The sequence below is a fragment of the Apodemus sylvaticus genome, chromosome 17 (genome assembly GCF_947179515.1).
Source record: "Apodemus sylvaticus chromosome 17, mApoSyl1.1, whole genome shotgun sequence".
Taxonomy (NCBI): domain Eukaryota; kingdom Metazoa; phylum Chordata; class Mammalia; order Rodentia; family Muridae; genus Apodemus; species Apodemus sylvaticus.
In genome coordinates this window covers 66912250-66928017 of record NC_067488.1, presented here as the reverse complement: position 1 = coordinate 66928017, position 15768 = coordinate 66912250, and the positions used below count along the sequence as shown (strand labels likewise).

Below are 15768 nucleotides of genomic sequence, written 5' to 3'. Positions count from 1 at the left end.
CTAAAATTTTAATATTCTTCTTCTAAAAGTTTTCCAAGACTAAAGGCACGATCTCCAAAGTCTCAACTGAAGGGTCGAACGTACCAAAAAATACAAGAAAAATGACAAACTCAAGGGGCACAAGAAAACATCTGTTTTCCGTAAGGTAATATACGGAAGGAATGCCTTAATTATAAGAGTAATTTTAAATAGATATTCGCCCCCACAAATGCAAGACAGCTTTATTGGGGGGGGGGGTTATTTCCTTCTACTGGCTCCTGGCTTGTCCCGAGAATTTAACCTGCAAACTCCCGTGCTCCCCACAGGAGTCCAGCCTCTGCCTCTTGGGGAAGGCCGGCCTAACGCGCGCTTGAGGCTCATTGGCTCGGAGATACGCAACTCAGGCGAGAAAAACCCGCCTCCCACATTCCGATGGCCCAAGGACTGATCTGTAGGCAGCTATAGGAAGACCCAATTGGCCTATACAGTCGCCAGTCAAATGCTTCGGAAAGGCAACTCCGCAGAACCTGCAAGGATAAAACATCCCGCCCCAGTTGTCCTATTGGCTGGCCCGTCCCGTCGCGGCCCCTTCGCTGTCGTCGTCCCCCCCCCCCCACCTCCCCAGTTCAGCGGTCCATTCATTTTGTACAATAACCGGTGCAATTGAAGCTGGTTCAAGATCTCGTACGGGTAGACAAGACTCTGCCACTTACCCGGGATCTAAAGTGATCACTCACACTAAGGCCTGCACGGTTCCTCTGTGGTAAAGCGGCACCACAACCCACCGCTACCGCCGCCTTCTGCGCAATGCCAACCGCCCGCCAAAACGGATCCTTCCCTGCGCGTGCGCAACCAATCCTGAGCTTGGACCTTTTTTCTCCGCCCAAAACGCCTGCGCAAAACAGGACAGAGGTCCCGCCACTACGCAGGCGCCTAGATTCACAGCCCTCTCCCGCCCGCCATTTCACGTGTTCCAGATAGCAGGCGGAACTTCGTACTGCGCCGGCGTAAACTCGCCATTTTTATTACACATGCGCTTTATAGGGAGTGGCTGGGAAAATTCGCGGCGAACTACCGTCTAGCGTATTATTCTTTGCAAAGTGAGTTTGTAAAGTTCGGGTGTGGGAAAGTTATAAAAGGCATTTAAAGGCGTGAGTACATTCAAAAGTTAAAAATGACTGGCTAGCTAGCCAATCAATGTGGTTAAGGAAAAGATCCCTTGGGGCATCTCAAAGGGGCGGAGACTGAGTAAAGCGCCCCAACGGTTGGTGTTTCTTAGCAGGGCGTTTTCACAGGCCAATGGTGGGAGGGAACAATTTCAAATCTCCAATAAAACTGAAGCTAGGGCGGAGTCTACCAATGCCGAAAGCGAGGAGGCGGGATAAAAGGGCGAGCAGAAGGTAGGCTGCCGGGTACGTTCGTTATCTTATTCCTTTCTGCACTTTGACGCTGCGGAGGAAGCATCGCTGAAGGCTCTCATAACCCTGCCGTCATGTCTAAGTCAGAGGTGAGTTGGACACGCTTTGCAGCTTAGCTTTCTTCCACACTTGACTGGATACAGCGGGATGTAATTTCTTTTGTTGCTGCCCCCCGTGCCTTCGGTGTTTTATCGATTAGTGCTGAGGCCTACTTTAAAAAGCTGGCCGCCATTTTGTCCTCGTAGTCACCATGAGGCTGCGATCCGACAGCCATTAATGCCCACGCACCGTTCCTTGTGGCAGACTTCATAGACATACGATCTGGGGTTTGTGGTCCTTTTTTTTTCCCCCCTCGTTCGGTCTAATGATCGCTTGTTAAAGAAATACTTAGTCTTAATGGCGATGGACCTTACCAACCTGTGCCTTTTGTTGCGCGTGCGTGTGAAGTAAGAGTAAGCACGCATGCGCTGCGTGCGACCCGAGTCCCCAACAGCACCTCCTAGCCCAGGAAGGAGCACGTGGTCTTGTGCAGTAATAAAGAACAATAAAAAAGTGTAGCGTGTGTTGATTCTTTCGCCCAAGTTCCGGCCTCTCCACTAAATCCCCCTCCCTCCTCCACTTTAGTCTCCCAAGGAGCCGGAACAGCTGCGGAAGCTCTTCATCGGAGGGCTAAGCTTCGAAACAACCGATGAGAGTCTGAGGAGCCATTTTGAGCAATGGGGAACACTAACCGACTGTGTGGTAAGATTAAAAGAAACAAAAGGAAGAGCTGGCATATTTCTTCTAATTTAACCTTGGCACTTCTTAGTTAAATGTGTTATGAAGCTAATTAATGGGATGGTAAGAATCTTCCGCTGTTGGGGATTTAAGATTTATAAAGAGCCTTTTTTCTGACACTGAAGTTTCATGTTTGCCATGCACAGACTAGGAATGGCTTTTGGTTCTGAGGTCAGGCAGTGTGTTGATTGAATTAACTCTAAATAGGTAATGAGAGATCCAAACACCAAGAGATCCAGGGGCTTTGGGTTTGTCACATACGCCACTGTGGAGGAAGTGGATGCTGCCATGAATGCAAGACCACACAAGGTGGATGGAAGAGTTGTGGAACCTAAGAGAGCTGTGTCAAGAGAAGTGAGTGGTTTTTCTTAATCGTTGGTTCTCTTTAACTTGGGACAATAATAATCCGGGCAGACCTCGATTGGGAGATTCCCCCCTCCCTCCTGAGTGGAATTAAAGGTGTGAGACACCACAGCTGCCAGTCATTTAGAAGCATGCTGCCACTGAATAACTGAAGTCATTTTTACTTTTAGGATTCTCAGAGACCAGGTGCCCACTTAACTGTGAAAAAGATCTTTGTTGGTGGTATTAAAGAAGACACTGAAGAACATCACCTACGAGATTATTTTGAGCAGTATGGGAAGATTGAAGTGATAGAAATTATGACTGACAGAGGCAGTGGAAAAAAGAGGGGCTTTGCTTTTGTCACCTTTGATGACCATGACTCTGTGGATAAGATTGTTAGTAAGTATCAGAGGACTACATTTTCCTTAATGATTATGAAGTTCATATGTGGTTCTTTACAGTCCTGAATCTAACTTTTTGTCTGTCTTAGTTCAGAAATACCATACTGTGAATGGTCACAACTGTGAAGTAAGAAAAGCCCTGTCGAAGCAAGAGATGGCTAGTGCTTCATCCAGCCAGAGAGGTGTGTTAATTGTTAGACTGTGGGGGCCAGTGTGAATTACTACAGGTTAGCCTAATGATCCAAATCTCTTTTAAGGTCGTAGTGGTTCTGGAAACTTTGGTGGTGGTCGTGGAGGAGGTTTTGGTGGCAATGACAATTTTGGTCGAGGAGGGAACTTCAGTGGTCGTGGTATGTATGGTTGATGATTCCTTGGTGGTTTTAGAACTTGAATATTAACTGCTGCTCTATGTTTCCAACATTTATGGATTTTACCCAAATGTAATTCATAATACACTGAAATTAGCTTTTGATAAGCGTTCGTGTATAAAGCTTGGTTTAAAGCTTTGATTTTTTTCCAGGTGGCTTTGGTGGCAGCCGTGGTGGTGGTGGATATGGTGGCAGTGGGGATGGCTATAATGGATTTGGCAATGATGGTAAGTTTGAGGAGTGTGTGAGTCTACAGTTTCTGTCAACCTGTACCTTTAGAATAGGCTAGTAGAGACTAAACCTAGTGCATGACAAAGTTCAAATCAGTCCCATAAATGCATGCTGTGAGCAGCCTTTAGCTATTATACTTGCATAGATTTTTCTTGTTAAATACTTTTGTCTTATTGAGAAGACTTGTATTCTTGTAGGTGGTTATGGAGGAGGCGGCCCTGGTTACTCTGGAGGAAGCAGAGGCTATGGAAGTGGTGGACAGGGTTATGGAAACCAGGGCAGTGGCTATGGCGGGAGTGGCAGCTATGACAGCTATAACAACGGAGGAGGCGGAGGCGGCTTTGGCGGTGGTAGTGGTAGGTATCCAGTGATGCAGGTACTTGGTTTGGAGCTAGATTAGACTTCTAGAATTTATGCCCGTGTTGGACTTTAAAGCTCTTAAAGCATTGTGGGAACATTGCATGGTGCTTTATAATAGGCTTGCTGTGCTACCTCCTCCTGGCTTTAAGCTGGGGCCGCCTCCCCCAAAATAAATAGGTGGATGAGTGGTTAGTGGTGTCTTCAATGTGAGATAGTTATAGCTGGACTGAGTGTCTAAATTCCATTGGGACTTCAGGCATTTAGTTGATATATCCAAGAAATATCTGTATTGACCTAGAATACATAAACTTCATTTCTAACTTGCTATTGAGAAAAACTTAGTTGGGTTGATGTTCTTTACATACTGGATTAACAAATGAATGCCACACTCAGAATGAAATAAGGGTTTGGAGTTGACAGATGGTATATAAATATAATCTTTGGTTCAGACCCTAAAAACTATTGGCTTGTCAGTCAAAGTCATCAATAAAGGCTTTTCCATTTCTAGGAAGCAATTTTGGAGGTGGTGGAAGCTACAATGATTTTGGCAATTACAACAATCAGTCTTCAAATTTTGGACCAATGAAAGGAGGAAACTTTGGAGGCAGGAGCTCTGGCCCTTATGGTGGTGGAGGCCAGTACTTTGCTAAACCACGAAACCAAGGTATAGTATCTGACAAAAGACTGGTAGTTAAATCTCCCCTCAAAGGACATCAACCAAGATGGTCATGTAATCCTTAGTTCAGGCCAAGGACATTTTTAACAGATGATTACCAATTAGCACAGAACGTTGATGTTTTATTGACAGAACCATATTAAAACATTTTAATATTTCAGGTGGCTATGGAGGTTCCAGCAGCAGCAGTAGCTATGGCAGTGGCAGGAGGTTCTAATTACATACAGCCAGGTAAGTGCCTCCTTTGTGTTCATTAAGTTTTATAATTGAACCCAGTAACCCAAATGTAGCTAAGCAGTGCAACATAGTTAACATTATAATTGCAGTAAAATGGTGGATATTAAGTTAATATGCAGTTCAGCAAAATTTGTGGGAAACAACTTGCTCTATTGGATTGTAGCCTTGAGTCTTAATGTGTTTTAGATTAACAACTTTATTCCATATTGTTCAACAGGAAACAAAGCTTAGCAGGAGAGGAGAGCCAGAGAAGTGACAGGGAAGCTACAGGTTACAACAGATTTGTGAACTCAGCCAAGCACAGTGGTGGCAGGGCCTAGCTGCTACAAAGAAGACATGGTTTAGACAATACTCATGTGTGGGCAAAAACTCCAGGACTGTATTTGTGACTAATTGTATAACAGGTTATTTTAGTTTCTGTTCTGTGGAAAGTGTAAAGCATTCCAACAAAAGGTTTTACTGTAGACCTTTTTCACCCATGCTGTTGATTGCTAAATGTAATAGTCTGATCATGACGCTGAATAAATGTGTCTTTTTTTTTTTTTTTTTTTTTAATGTGCTGTGTAAAGTTAGTCTACTTTGAAGCCATCTTGGTAAACTTCCCCAACAGTGTGAAGTTAGAATTCCTTCAGGGTGGTGCCAAGTTCCATTTAGAATTTATTTATGGTTGCTTGGGTGGAGAAGCCATTGTCTTCAAAAACCTTGGTGTTGTTAAACTGCCAGTTACTGTTGTAACTTTTAATTTTTAATAATGAGTTTCACCATTGAAAGGGTCATCCAAGCAATGTCACAATTTGGTTATAAAATGGTTGTTGGCACACCCTATGCAATATCAAAATTGAATAACGGTATCAGATAAAATAACAGATGGGAATGAAGCTTGTGTATCACCATTATCATGTGTACTCAATAAAAACGATTTAATTCTCTTGAATGGAATGACAACTGTATGGATTTGGGACTGGCAGAGATTTGGACTTTCCCTACCCAATACCCCTGGTAAATGCTGATTGTTTGTTACCACAGTGCAAGTTCAAAGCTCTGCCAGCATAGAAACCAACTGCTGGTTAATGCCAACTATAAGTCCAGAGATTAGCAGTGTTGGGGCATCTTATAAAACTGATAATTAGTAAGAGCTCTAATTGCCCTAATCTATAGGCTGTAGCGAAGGAAAACTGCAGTTTAACTGGGTTGTGGGTGGGTGTGCCTTGGTTTTTTTCTACATGGTTCTAGTTCATTGAAATTTCAAATTACAAATATGGTTAATATTTATGTGTAATTATGTATTAACGGCAGTTTTCCTTCACACTACTGTCCTCAAGTGTTAATTGTATAGAAAATGAGTTCAAAACAACTACTATCCAATAATTGTTACTTGTGCATAGGTTCTTATTTGGAGTTTCCCATTTGGTGCCCCATTTTTAAGTGCCATTGTACTGGGTAGCATAGATGAATGTTTACCACAGGACTATGTATTGCAACTCATGGGTGTATATATATATTGTTTGGAAGTTTGGGGGGGGGAATGGGGAGGGGGAGGTGGGGGTGGGGGAAGCATGGATGGTAGTTCCATGATATTGGCTGAGTTTGCAATAGCAGGTGGAACCTTAACTATTGAGGGAGTTTGCAGATACCTCAGGAATCGGGACAATGCCTTTAAAGATCCAAGAGATGTTCAGCTACTAGGAACTGCTAGCAAGTATAGCGCGAATGGCTTCCAGCTCAGAATCTCTACAGCTGAGAGTAGACACTTGTGGTATGTGGAGTACAGATAAGCCAGGGGCAGGCCACGGCACCTCCATGAAAGCTAGGAGGGAGTGAAGTTTGAGTGACCATCGCAAGGAAGGAGGCAGACGAGAGTAAGGCACACCTGACTCTTAGGACTAGCAGGCAGAGCCAGAAGGAAAGGTTTATTGCTATGCTGCTAGGTAAGAACAGATTTTACTTACATCCATATAGTTGTAAATTCCAATTTTCTGTTGGATTTCTCTTAATTATATTGAGCCAAAACTAGTCCAGTTAAGCTGCACTTGGTTTTTCTGGAGATGAATTGTTTTAAAATTTAATTAATGCTCTATTAATCCTACTTGAAGGAAGTGGATACATTTCTATTTGTGACAATATGTTTTGGCCCTTTAATTTTATTATTTAACTTTCCTTTGACCCATTTTCTTAAAGCAATGGCTCAAAGTAATATTAGATACACATTTCCCCAAAATGGTGGGAGGATGGGTGGATTGCTAATGGGAGGGGGTGGGACTAGTTTAATGATGGGAATTGGCATCACAAAAGGTTAGTTCTAAATGTTGTTTGCTTTTCTAGGAAGGAATCTGCTATGAGGCTTAACTGCTATCATAAAATTTGTTTAAAAAAATTCTACAGAAGTTGTTGGCTAAAAGGTGAGTTTTGTGACTGGTAAGCTAGCTATACATACCAACCAGAAGATATTACCAGGAGTCTAGATAGGCTCCACCACTGCCTATGTAAAGCTGCATAACTTTTTCTTTTCTTTTACAGGGACATCCTTAAGAGAACAGCCTTTATTCTGGCCACTGTACTTCACTCACTGCCGTGCAGTTGGATTTTAGCTATACTGCTAAAAGTCATTCAATTTTATGAATGGCTTACTTTTTTAAAAAATAAACTTTATAATTAACTTCTGTTTATCTTGTGGCGTTTATAGCAACATTGAGTTGCTTTCACTCCTAACTCAGATTGGAACCTGCATTAGCCTGGCCATGCAAATGCCTCCTGTCCCAGCACTTGGAAAACCAAGCATCTAATCTCTTTGGAGTTAAGGGGTAGATTCTGTGCAGCTTACACCTGGAGAATTATTTCTTGGCTTTTAAAGAGAAGGTTTCACAGTGTAACCTTGCTGACCTATCTTAGCTGGATTTGAAGGTGTTCACCTAGATTTTTTTGAAAAGAGTAGAAGTGATTGCATCCCCCCAGCCCCAAGATTAGATAAGATAGCATCAGGTGTTCCTGTATGCTCCTGAGACCTTCCTTTGAGGATTTTGGCAGCTCTTGGCATTTATGAACGGGAGGTAGGGGAGCACCAAGGCTCCTAACTTTGGAAGCAACTGTGAAGGCAGGTAGATTATCACCTTGCTCTTTTTTGTGTGTCTTTTTGAGTTTAGGATTTCCTTTCCTCCAATAAACTGATTTCTGAGACAAAATTGGCTTCTTGACCCTCAGAGAAGACATAATGGGGTTGGGCAAGGGGGGACACACTCCTTTAATCCCAGCACTTGGGAGACGGACTTCTGAAGCCAAGGTCAGCCTGATCTACAGAGTGAGTTCCAGGACAGCCAGGACTACACAGAAAACCCTGTCTCAAATAAAAAAAAAAAAGACACAATGGAAAGCTATTTCCACACAGCTCTTTATGGACCAAAGCTTGGACAAGAGGTAGAGGTGGAGACCTGAGAAGCCAACAACTGGCCTCCAAGCAAACATCAAATACACCTTGGAACTTATAAATGCTAAGGTTGTATCTGCCCTCTTGGTCTGGAGAACTCAGAACCTTGTTCTGGCAGTGGGAAGTGCCTTTATCTGAAGGGAAGAGGGAAGTCCTTAGCACCAGTGTCCACCCCTTCTAGGCCAGCTCAATCTGTGGCCTCCATTTTGGTCCCACGGGGTACCAGAAAGATGGCCCCATCAGCAGCCTGTTGCAGTACATATTCCTCTGGTGAGTAACTGTTGCCAGATTCATCCCGAAGATGCTGAAAAATATCATGGTATAGCTCTGCCAGCTGTTGGCGCATGACCTCTAGAGTGCGGTCAGCCTCCCCTCGGGCTCTGAGAAGCCTCTCCCTCTCATTGCCCAGCCGCTCCAGCTCCCGTTCCAACTGCACAATGGTTTCCAGTTTTCTCTTGCGACAGTTCTGGGCTGCCACCTTGTTCTTGCCCCGTCGACGGATGTCCCGAACTAGAGCCAGCTGGCTCTCTGTTAGTGGATACTGTGCCAACAACTCATTAAAGTCATCTACTGGCAAGTTAACTATCTTGTCCGTAGGGAAAGGAATCTTCATAGCCAGGGCCCGCCGCTCGTCCCGACTCCCTGCCTCCCCACGGACAGCAGGCTTAGCCCGCACTGGACCGGACGATGACTCTAGGGCCAAGGGTGTCTCAATGGGTGGAAGAGTATAGTTGGCATGGGCCAAAGAGTTGGGCATAAGTGAGTAAGGGTACTCCACCGGGTACATGTCCACATACTCGCTCCTCCGCCTGCCAACCTCTGCACCCTCTAGCTCAAGAGATTCTGCATCACTGTAGTTGAGGGATAATCCCGAGTCAGATTCTGGGTCTTCTTGGGGCTTGGGTTGCCCCACTGGCAGCCCAATGTCCAGGAGAGCTAAGGGGTCTGGTAGGGGCTCGTTGAGGAGGCCTGAAAGGGTAAGTGGCTTTGACACCGGTATAGCTATGTTGCCATAGGAGTATGGGAGGTCTGAGATATGGGGAGTTGATGCTGGGAGCTCATAAGATGGTGGGGGAAGGGAGAAGCCTGCATCTGGGTGAATTGAACAGGGGCAGTATGTTGGAGGTGGCAGTGGCCCTGGGTATGGGGTGGGTGTTTGAGGCTCAAAAGATGGCTCACTTGGAACATTTAGACCCTGCAAAGAAAAAAAGGTGGTGGTAAATACCCTTAATCCCAGTATTCAAGAGGCAAAGCCAATCTCTGAGTTCTAGACTAACCTACAGTATAAATTCCAGGAAAGAAGCAGGCATTGTGGCATACACCTTTAATCTCAGTACTCTAGATGCAGAGGCAGCCAGATCTCTGAGTTCAAAGTTACCCTTGGTCTACAGAGTAAGTTACAGGACAGTCAGGTCTACTCAAAGAAATCCTGTATCAAGAGGGAGGGAGGGAGAGAGGGGAAGAGGGGGGGGGAGGAGGGTGGAAGTGGGGGAGAGGAGAGGAGAGAGGGAAAGGGTGGTGAAGAGGAAAAGGCTGTTTAAGCAGGAATAAAAGTCACTGTGTTTATACCTCAGAGGAGAAGAGAAGACAACCTCACATTGAACTGGTTACTGAGTCTCCTTATCAGGAGAAGCTCTTACTGGGCCAAATGGCTCCTGTTCCTTTATTTTCTTCAGGAAGACAAGATCATTATTATCCAAGTTGAACTCTCAGAACCCTTTTCTGCTGTGTCTATCTAGGGTCAAAGGGTCAAGTTCAGGGCTTTGCTATCCCCTGGGTGCCCAGCAGAGGGAGCCAATATGTGGGAGGAGGGTCTAAGGGCAGATCCTGAGGACTAGGCCTGAAGTGGAGGCAGGCACAAAGCCCAGGCTGGGGGTTAACTCTCTGTCCAGGCCCAGGTGCAGTGAGGAGGAGAACACAACAAGGCCCCCAACTTAACGCAGCAGAGCTATCCTGCTCAAGCCTAGCTGAGGACAAAGACACCATTGTTAGACCAACAGACACCCCTTTGTCCTACATTCAGGAGAGGACCCCAGCACAGTCTATCTCCCCTTTCTGAGGTCCTTTTAACTAAGGCTCTGCTACCTGGAGCAAAGGAGCTTGTTGCTAAGGGTGAGGGGTGGTAATGAGGGAAGATGGGCAGAGCTGGAAGAGAATGGGATCAGATGAGAAGATAGAAGAGCAGCACAGAAGATGATAGAAATGTAAGCAGAGCAGTTGGACAGAAGCCTACAACCCAGCCAGAGTCTTCCCTTCCCCCTGGTGTTCCTCATTGCACTCCCACTCTCTGCTTCTGGCCAGGCAAGAGCCCACCCCCTACTCACCTGCAGCTCAGTAATGGACATGATCTCTTGCCAAGTCAGTTCCATCTCTCCAAGGTCCCCAATAGGCAGCAGTGATAACCTGTTCCTGTTCTGCTGAGGAGGACACGGGGGCATCCTACTGTGTCAACTGATGGCCCCAGGTCTCCCCAAGCACAAAGGGCTCCCGCAACCTGTGTTGAAGAAAGAAAGGTATTAGAGTTGCTCCTACCAGGTCAAAGGTTTGTCCTGTCCCTGTGCAGACTTCCCAGAAGAAGAGTGTTGTCAGTGGCTCACTGGTGCCATCAGCCACCCTATGGACTGTAATGTTCTTTTCTTCAGTGGAATACTCTCTACCTCACCTGCTCTGGCCATAGTCAGTCCTCTGGGCACAGAGTAGGTATCTTTAGTTTTTCTCAGCAAGATGCCTTCTCTTACTCCCTAAAAATGGCATTGCTGTCCAAAGACAAAATCCAGCCTTCTGGGGTTTTGGGATTGAAGTTTCATTTTCCATTCTGGGAGAAAACATCAAGAGTCACCCTTGCCTTCTTCTTGGGTCCTCGGTTTAGGTTCTAAGCCTTTGTTGTTTTTTTGTTTGCTTGTTTGTTTTGTTTTGTTTTTTGAAACAAGGTCTCACTATTTATCCCTGGCTGTCCTAGAACCATAGAACTTGCTATGTAGACCAGGCTGGCTTCTGGCTCACAGAGATCTGACTGCCTCTGCCTCCCAAGTGCTGGAATTAAAGGCATGTGCTACCACACCTAGTATTCCAGCCCTTTCTTCCCAAGATGTGTGTGCTTGGAGAGCCTCAAGAAGTATGTTGTGGGGAGTGTTAGGCAGACAGTCCCTCCCCTGCTCTGAGATAGGGCCCAAGCCTGCTGGTGATAGCAGCCCTTCCCTCTCCTCCCAGCCTTACTTTAGGCTCCCCTGCCTGGTCCAGATAAGGGGTTTATCAGCTGCAGGCAGCAGGGGCAGAGAAGGAATGGGCTCCAGGAGACACTGGACCTTTACCCTTTATCCCAGCAAGGTCATTTCGTCCTGTCTGACCTACATAACCATGACTCCTTTCTCTTCCAAGGTCAACACACAACAAAGATTTAGCAAGCACTTGTCAAGACTTGTGCTTTTAAAGGCATAGATTATCAGGTTGGGTTTCACAAAGACCTTGTAAGGGGGTAGGAGGCAGACGCTGAAGCCTAAGCTGATAGATGGCAGGTTGGATCCTGATCATATCCTTTGCTGCTTTCTAGGCTCCTTTGGTTCCCAAGGTGCTGACTATCCACAACCCACGACACTATAGGCAATCTACCTCAGCAAGTTCCCATAGTGTCTCGGGCCCTTTTCTCTTCTGGGCAATCTCTCTTTGGGCTCTCAAGTGTTGCCAATCCTTCTGTATCTCTTTTTAATCTGGGTTCTACCTTTCAGCTCTGCTGCAAAACAGCAATGAGGTGTTGGGTACGATAACTCACTGCTTCTGGTTAGTTCTCCCAATAGTAAAGTCAGAAAGTTAGACAACCCAACTTGAACTGGGGGAAATCCCTTACTGCTTGGACATTTGCAAACTCTTACCATGGTTTTTATCATCTCCTCTTGGTTCATCTCCCTCCTCATCCTGCCTCCATATTCCCTGATACAAGCTCTATTGAATATGTTTTCTTCATGTCCAAATAAATTCCAAGTAGACTTGGCAAGGTTCTCCTGATCTCTCAGGGCCAGACACAGCACAGCATGTACATACATTCACATCCACACTACATACCATATAAATAAAGGAAACACCTTACAGAAGACCAGAGGATGGGGGTGAATGACCTTAAATTATATGACTTTATATTACCCGTCACAAGGATAGCCCCTCCTGCTATTCACTATGGAGTCCCCTCTTAGACCTACTACAAAATGTATAGCCACTATCAAGTGTCCTTTTAACAACTGATCTGCTTGAAGCCCTGCCTTCATCCTCTTGCTATAATGCCATGCCCAGAAGTGGGAGTTGATATAGGCACAGGCCTTTGACCAACGGGTAGAATGGGTGGGGTGTTTATGTCTGTCCAGGATGCCATTTCAACACCGGAACTCCACCCTCCCCACCCAGGTTCTGGCGGAAATTGCCCAAAGGCATCGTGAATGAAGAAGGAGTTGGGGGTAGGCAGGGACTATACTATTGCCTCAAAGTTCTTCACCCGCTCAACCTCTCTTTGTCTCATCTGTTTTCCTGGGTCTGAATCTGAGGTACTATACAAAGATCTTGCCCTAGAAAGCTAGGCTCTCCAGCTTCCAAGATGTGTGACCTTAGACAAATTGCATCACAGTTTCCAGCTAAATGGAGACAGAAGTAGAGAACCTCACTACTGTAGAGGGAACAAGCTCCATCTAGCCAGAGAGCCACATTTACCTGGGGTGTATGGAAAACTTTCCTGAAGGCCTTGGGCCTAGTGAACTGAATTCATGTGCAGGCACCTAAGAACAACAATACCCTAGACATAGGGGTGAGGCCAGTCTTGCCTCAAGAAACACACATCTAGATGAGTGTGCAGGAAAGAGCATAAAGCTGGAAAGGGGAATATACTCTTCATCTAGCTGCAAACCCAGGCAAAACTAGACTCCAGATGGTATCTAGCTATCAGCCCTTTCCTATGAAGACCTAAAGGTGAGTCTCCTTCTTTCTGGGATTAAAAAGAGAGAGAGAGAGAGAGCAGGAAGAGGCTGGAGGCTGGGCAGAGGTTCATAAAGGAAACCACCAGACCATTGACTTGCACCAGGCACAGCTCCCTTGGATCATGGGAGCCTACCTTTTAGAGGACCAGCGACAGGCTAGAAACCAGACAGATAGAATACCAGACAGGGTAGTGAAAAGAGACAGGGAATGTGAGCTAGATTTCCAGGGGCTCTTTAGCAAAAACTGCTCTTGTTTTACAGTTTAGCCTTCCTCTTCAGGTCATACAACCACCAAATCTACTGGGCTGGTTATTCTCTTTGGTCCTCCACACTGTAGAACTGGTAGAACTTGTACCAGTTCTACCTGCAGAAACTTATTCTAACTGCAGAAACTTCCATTCTTCCTTTTCACCCTGGTGGTCCTACCCACTCTCCCCTCTCTACCTCCGTTCCCTCCTCCTTCCCTCATTCCAGACCAACCCAGAGCCTTGAATATGCCATGCCAACACTCTACCACCAAACTACATCCTTAGAATCTTCCAAAGATCTTCTCGTGATCCCAAAGACTTGACAGGTTATGAAACTTTCTAGGGATACAGGATCATTTGGAGAGGTAAGAGAAGAAGACATTATAGCTTCCACTGCTAGCCTGAGACTTTGAACTTCTTTGACAGGGAGCTTGCCTCAGGGTACTGTATTGAGGCTTATTAGGTTACTCTACCTCTCTTGGTATCAACACAAAGGAAGGATTGGAGAGATATGAATAAAACTTGGTGTTTAAATTAGCAGGTAAGTAACCTCGTTACAAAGATTAGGGAGAATTTCTCAAAAGAGAGAGGCACACAGAGATGAAATAGAAAAGCCAATAGAATGAAGAGGGAAGATTTGAGCCACGAAGGCTTAGTCCTCTGGGAGCATATATGATTCAACATTATGCTTGGGATCAAGGAAAAGGGAACACATTTCTGCTCTCCTGTGACTTTATCCCTAGAACTCTGGCGCATTAGAAGCAACATGTAGAGAGAGGCTACAGTCCGCAGGCCTGGTGGCTCTCTTTTTCTCCCACAGCATCTCAACCTCTTGCTACTAGCAGCCAAGAATTTCCATAGAAGCATCTACACTGAGATTCAATGCCCTCCTCTTTGCAGGTCCAGCTTAGGACTGAAGAGGAGGAGAGGCAACTGGGGAGAACTCAGCCAACTACCTCACCTTGCTGTAACAAGGCTTTCCAGAAGTTCAGACATCCAATATCTATGGTCCCTTTGCTTCCCCCAAATCTCAGATGGTTGGGGCTACAGAATACCATGGGGAAGGGTACAAGGTGGCACCATATTACTGGAGCCTACTAGCTTCCCCAGTCAGCAGGCCAGTTGAAGGGTTCCTCCTGGTCACTCCCCAGCTCCTCCAGAGTGCTTTTTAGTAAAGCACTGTGTGGGTCCCATCTACAACTTCTCACCAGAGGATCCTAGATAAATATTGGATGTTTGAACAGCCAGGAAGCCATCTAAAAGTATCTCCAAAGTATTTCCAAGTAGTATTACTCCAAACGTATCAGTTTCCTACACCAGGGACAGTCTAGGAAGATTCAGGCAGAAAGTTAGGTATTCCTCCCGGTACTTCCTCCACCTGCCCAGCCTGACCTCCCCAGAGCCCACTGAGGCCTCCCTCCAGACTCGCCTTTCTGTGGCACCTGTGGCGGATTCCAAGCCCGGTGAGGAGAGAGATGAGGCTGCGGGTAATGTCCCTGAGAGGCTGGGTCAGAGCTGACAACTCCTGGGCGCTGAGCACTGCTTCTGAGCTCTACAGAGTGCCGAGCCCCGCCCCCGGGCCATGGCTGAGTGCGGAGCACCAGTTGGCCCCGGTAGAAGCGGACACACCGGTGGCCTCTCCAAAACCTTCGGTCGGAGTTAGCAGTGCTTCCTCCAACTCTTCCCTTTCCCCGTGGCCCTCCTCTCCTCCTGCCCCTTCTGGCCAAGAGAGGAAACTTGAGCCCGGTGTGGTTTCTACTGGACCCCGCCCCCGCCTTTCTATGGCGGCAGGGGCACCCGGGGCTCACAGGCTCCTGACCCTCTCCAGCTGGTCCAGGACAGTGCATTCCCTGTTCCGGCTGACTTCACAGCCGTTGGTCCATTCACAAGTGACCCCTAAGCTTAAACACAGCCCGCAGCCTCCTCTTTCTTTCAGGTGGTGTCTCTTAAAGACAGAAGGGAAACTGAGTTATAGCAAGGCAAAAGGCAGCAGGCAGTAAGGACTAGGTATCTGACACCAATTTGCTTAGGGCAACAGCCTTGGCTTCTAGAAAGCCTGGGCTCTGAGGGAACTATTTTGGGGATGAGAGGCTGCTAGCTGCTTAGAGGTATCCTTTTATGGGTGCCTCCCCCAACCCCCGCCTTAGATGCTATAGGATAAAGGATTCTTTTTTGGCTATTTATTTATTTATTTATTGGCAATGTGTATTGAAGTGTAAGGGTCCTTAGGTGGGAGGCTGTCCTGTTGGTTAATAACTAGTCTTTCTTTTTTTTTTTTTTTTTGGATTTGGTTTTTTCGAGACAGGGTTTCTCTGTATAGCCCCTGGCTGTCCTGGAACTCACTCGGTA

The 15768-nt window shown here is 46.1% G+C and overlaps 2 protein-coding genes across 6 annotated transcripts; one reads left to right on the top strand and one right to left on the bottom strand.

Moving 5' to 3' along the window:
* The first annotated feature begins 1369 nt into the window (after positions 1-1369).
* Hnrnpa1 (heterogeneous nuclear ribonucleoprotein A1) lies at positions 1370-7448 on the top strand. Of its 3 annotated transcripts, XR_007973874.1 has the most exons (12): positions 1370-1486; positions 2022-2138; positions 2382-2528; positions 2708-2918; positions 3010-3102; positions 3178-3270; positions 3441-3515; positions 3717-3875; positions 4388-4543; positions 4717-4786; positions 7115-7191; positions 7310-7448. XR_007973874.1 is itself a non-coding variant. In XM_052160339.1 (11 exons), exons 1-10 carry the CDS (start codon positions 1472-1474, stop codon positions 4770-4772), a joined length of 1122 nt encoding a protein of 373 aa, XP_052016299.1. In that variant the 5' UTR covers positions 1370-1471; the 3' UTR covers positions 4773-4786; positions 5010-5726. The 3 variants fall into 3 exon arrangements, 2 of the variants coding, with proteins under 2 accessions (XP_052016299.1, XP_052016300.1); XM_052160339.1 differs by lacking the exons at positions 7115-7191; positions 7310-7448 and adding an exon at positions 5010-5726; XM_052160340.1 differs by lacking the exons at positions 3717-3875; positions 7115-7191; positions 7310-7448 and adding an exon at positions 5010-5726.
* Positions 5325-15153, bottom strand: Nfe2 (nuclear factor, erythroid 2). Of its 3 annotated transcripts, none has more exons than XM_052160342.1 (3): positions 14862-15153; positions 10538-10707; positions 5325-9408 (listed from the first exon to the last, which is right to left on the bottom strand). In XM_052160342.1, exons 2-3 carry the CDS (start codon positions 10649-10651, stop codon positions 8401-8403), a joined length of 1122 nt encoding a protein of 373 aa, XP_052016302.1. In that variant the 5' UTR covers positions 10652-10707; positions 14862-15153; the 3' UTR covers positions 5325-8400. The 3 variants fall into 3 exon arrangements, with proteins under 3 accessions (XP_052016302.1, XP_052016301.1, XP_052016303.1); XM_052160341.1 differs by having other exon boundaries at positions 14849-15152; XM_052160343.1 differs by lacking the exon at positions 14862-15153 and adding an exon at positions 11275-11338.
* Between the last annotated feature and the right edge of the window lie 615 nt (positions 15154-15768).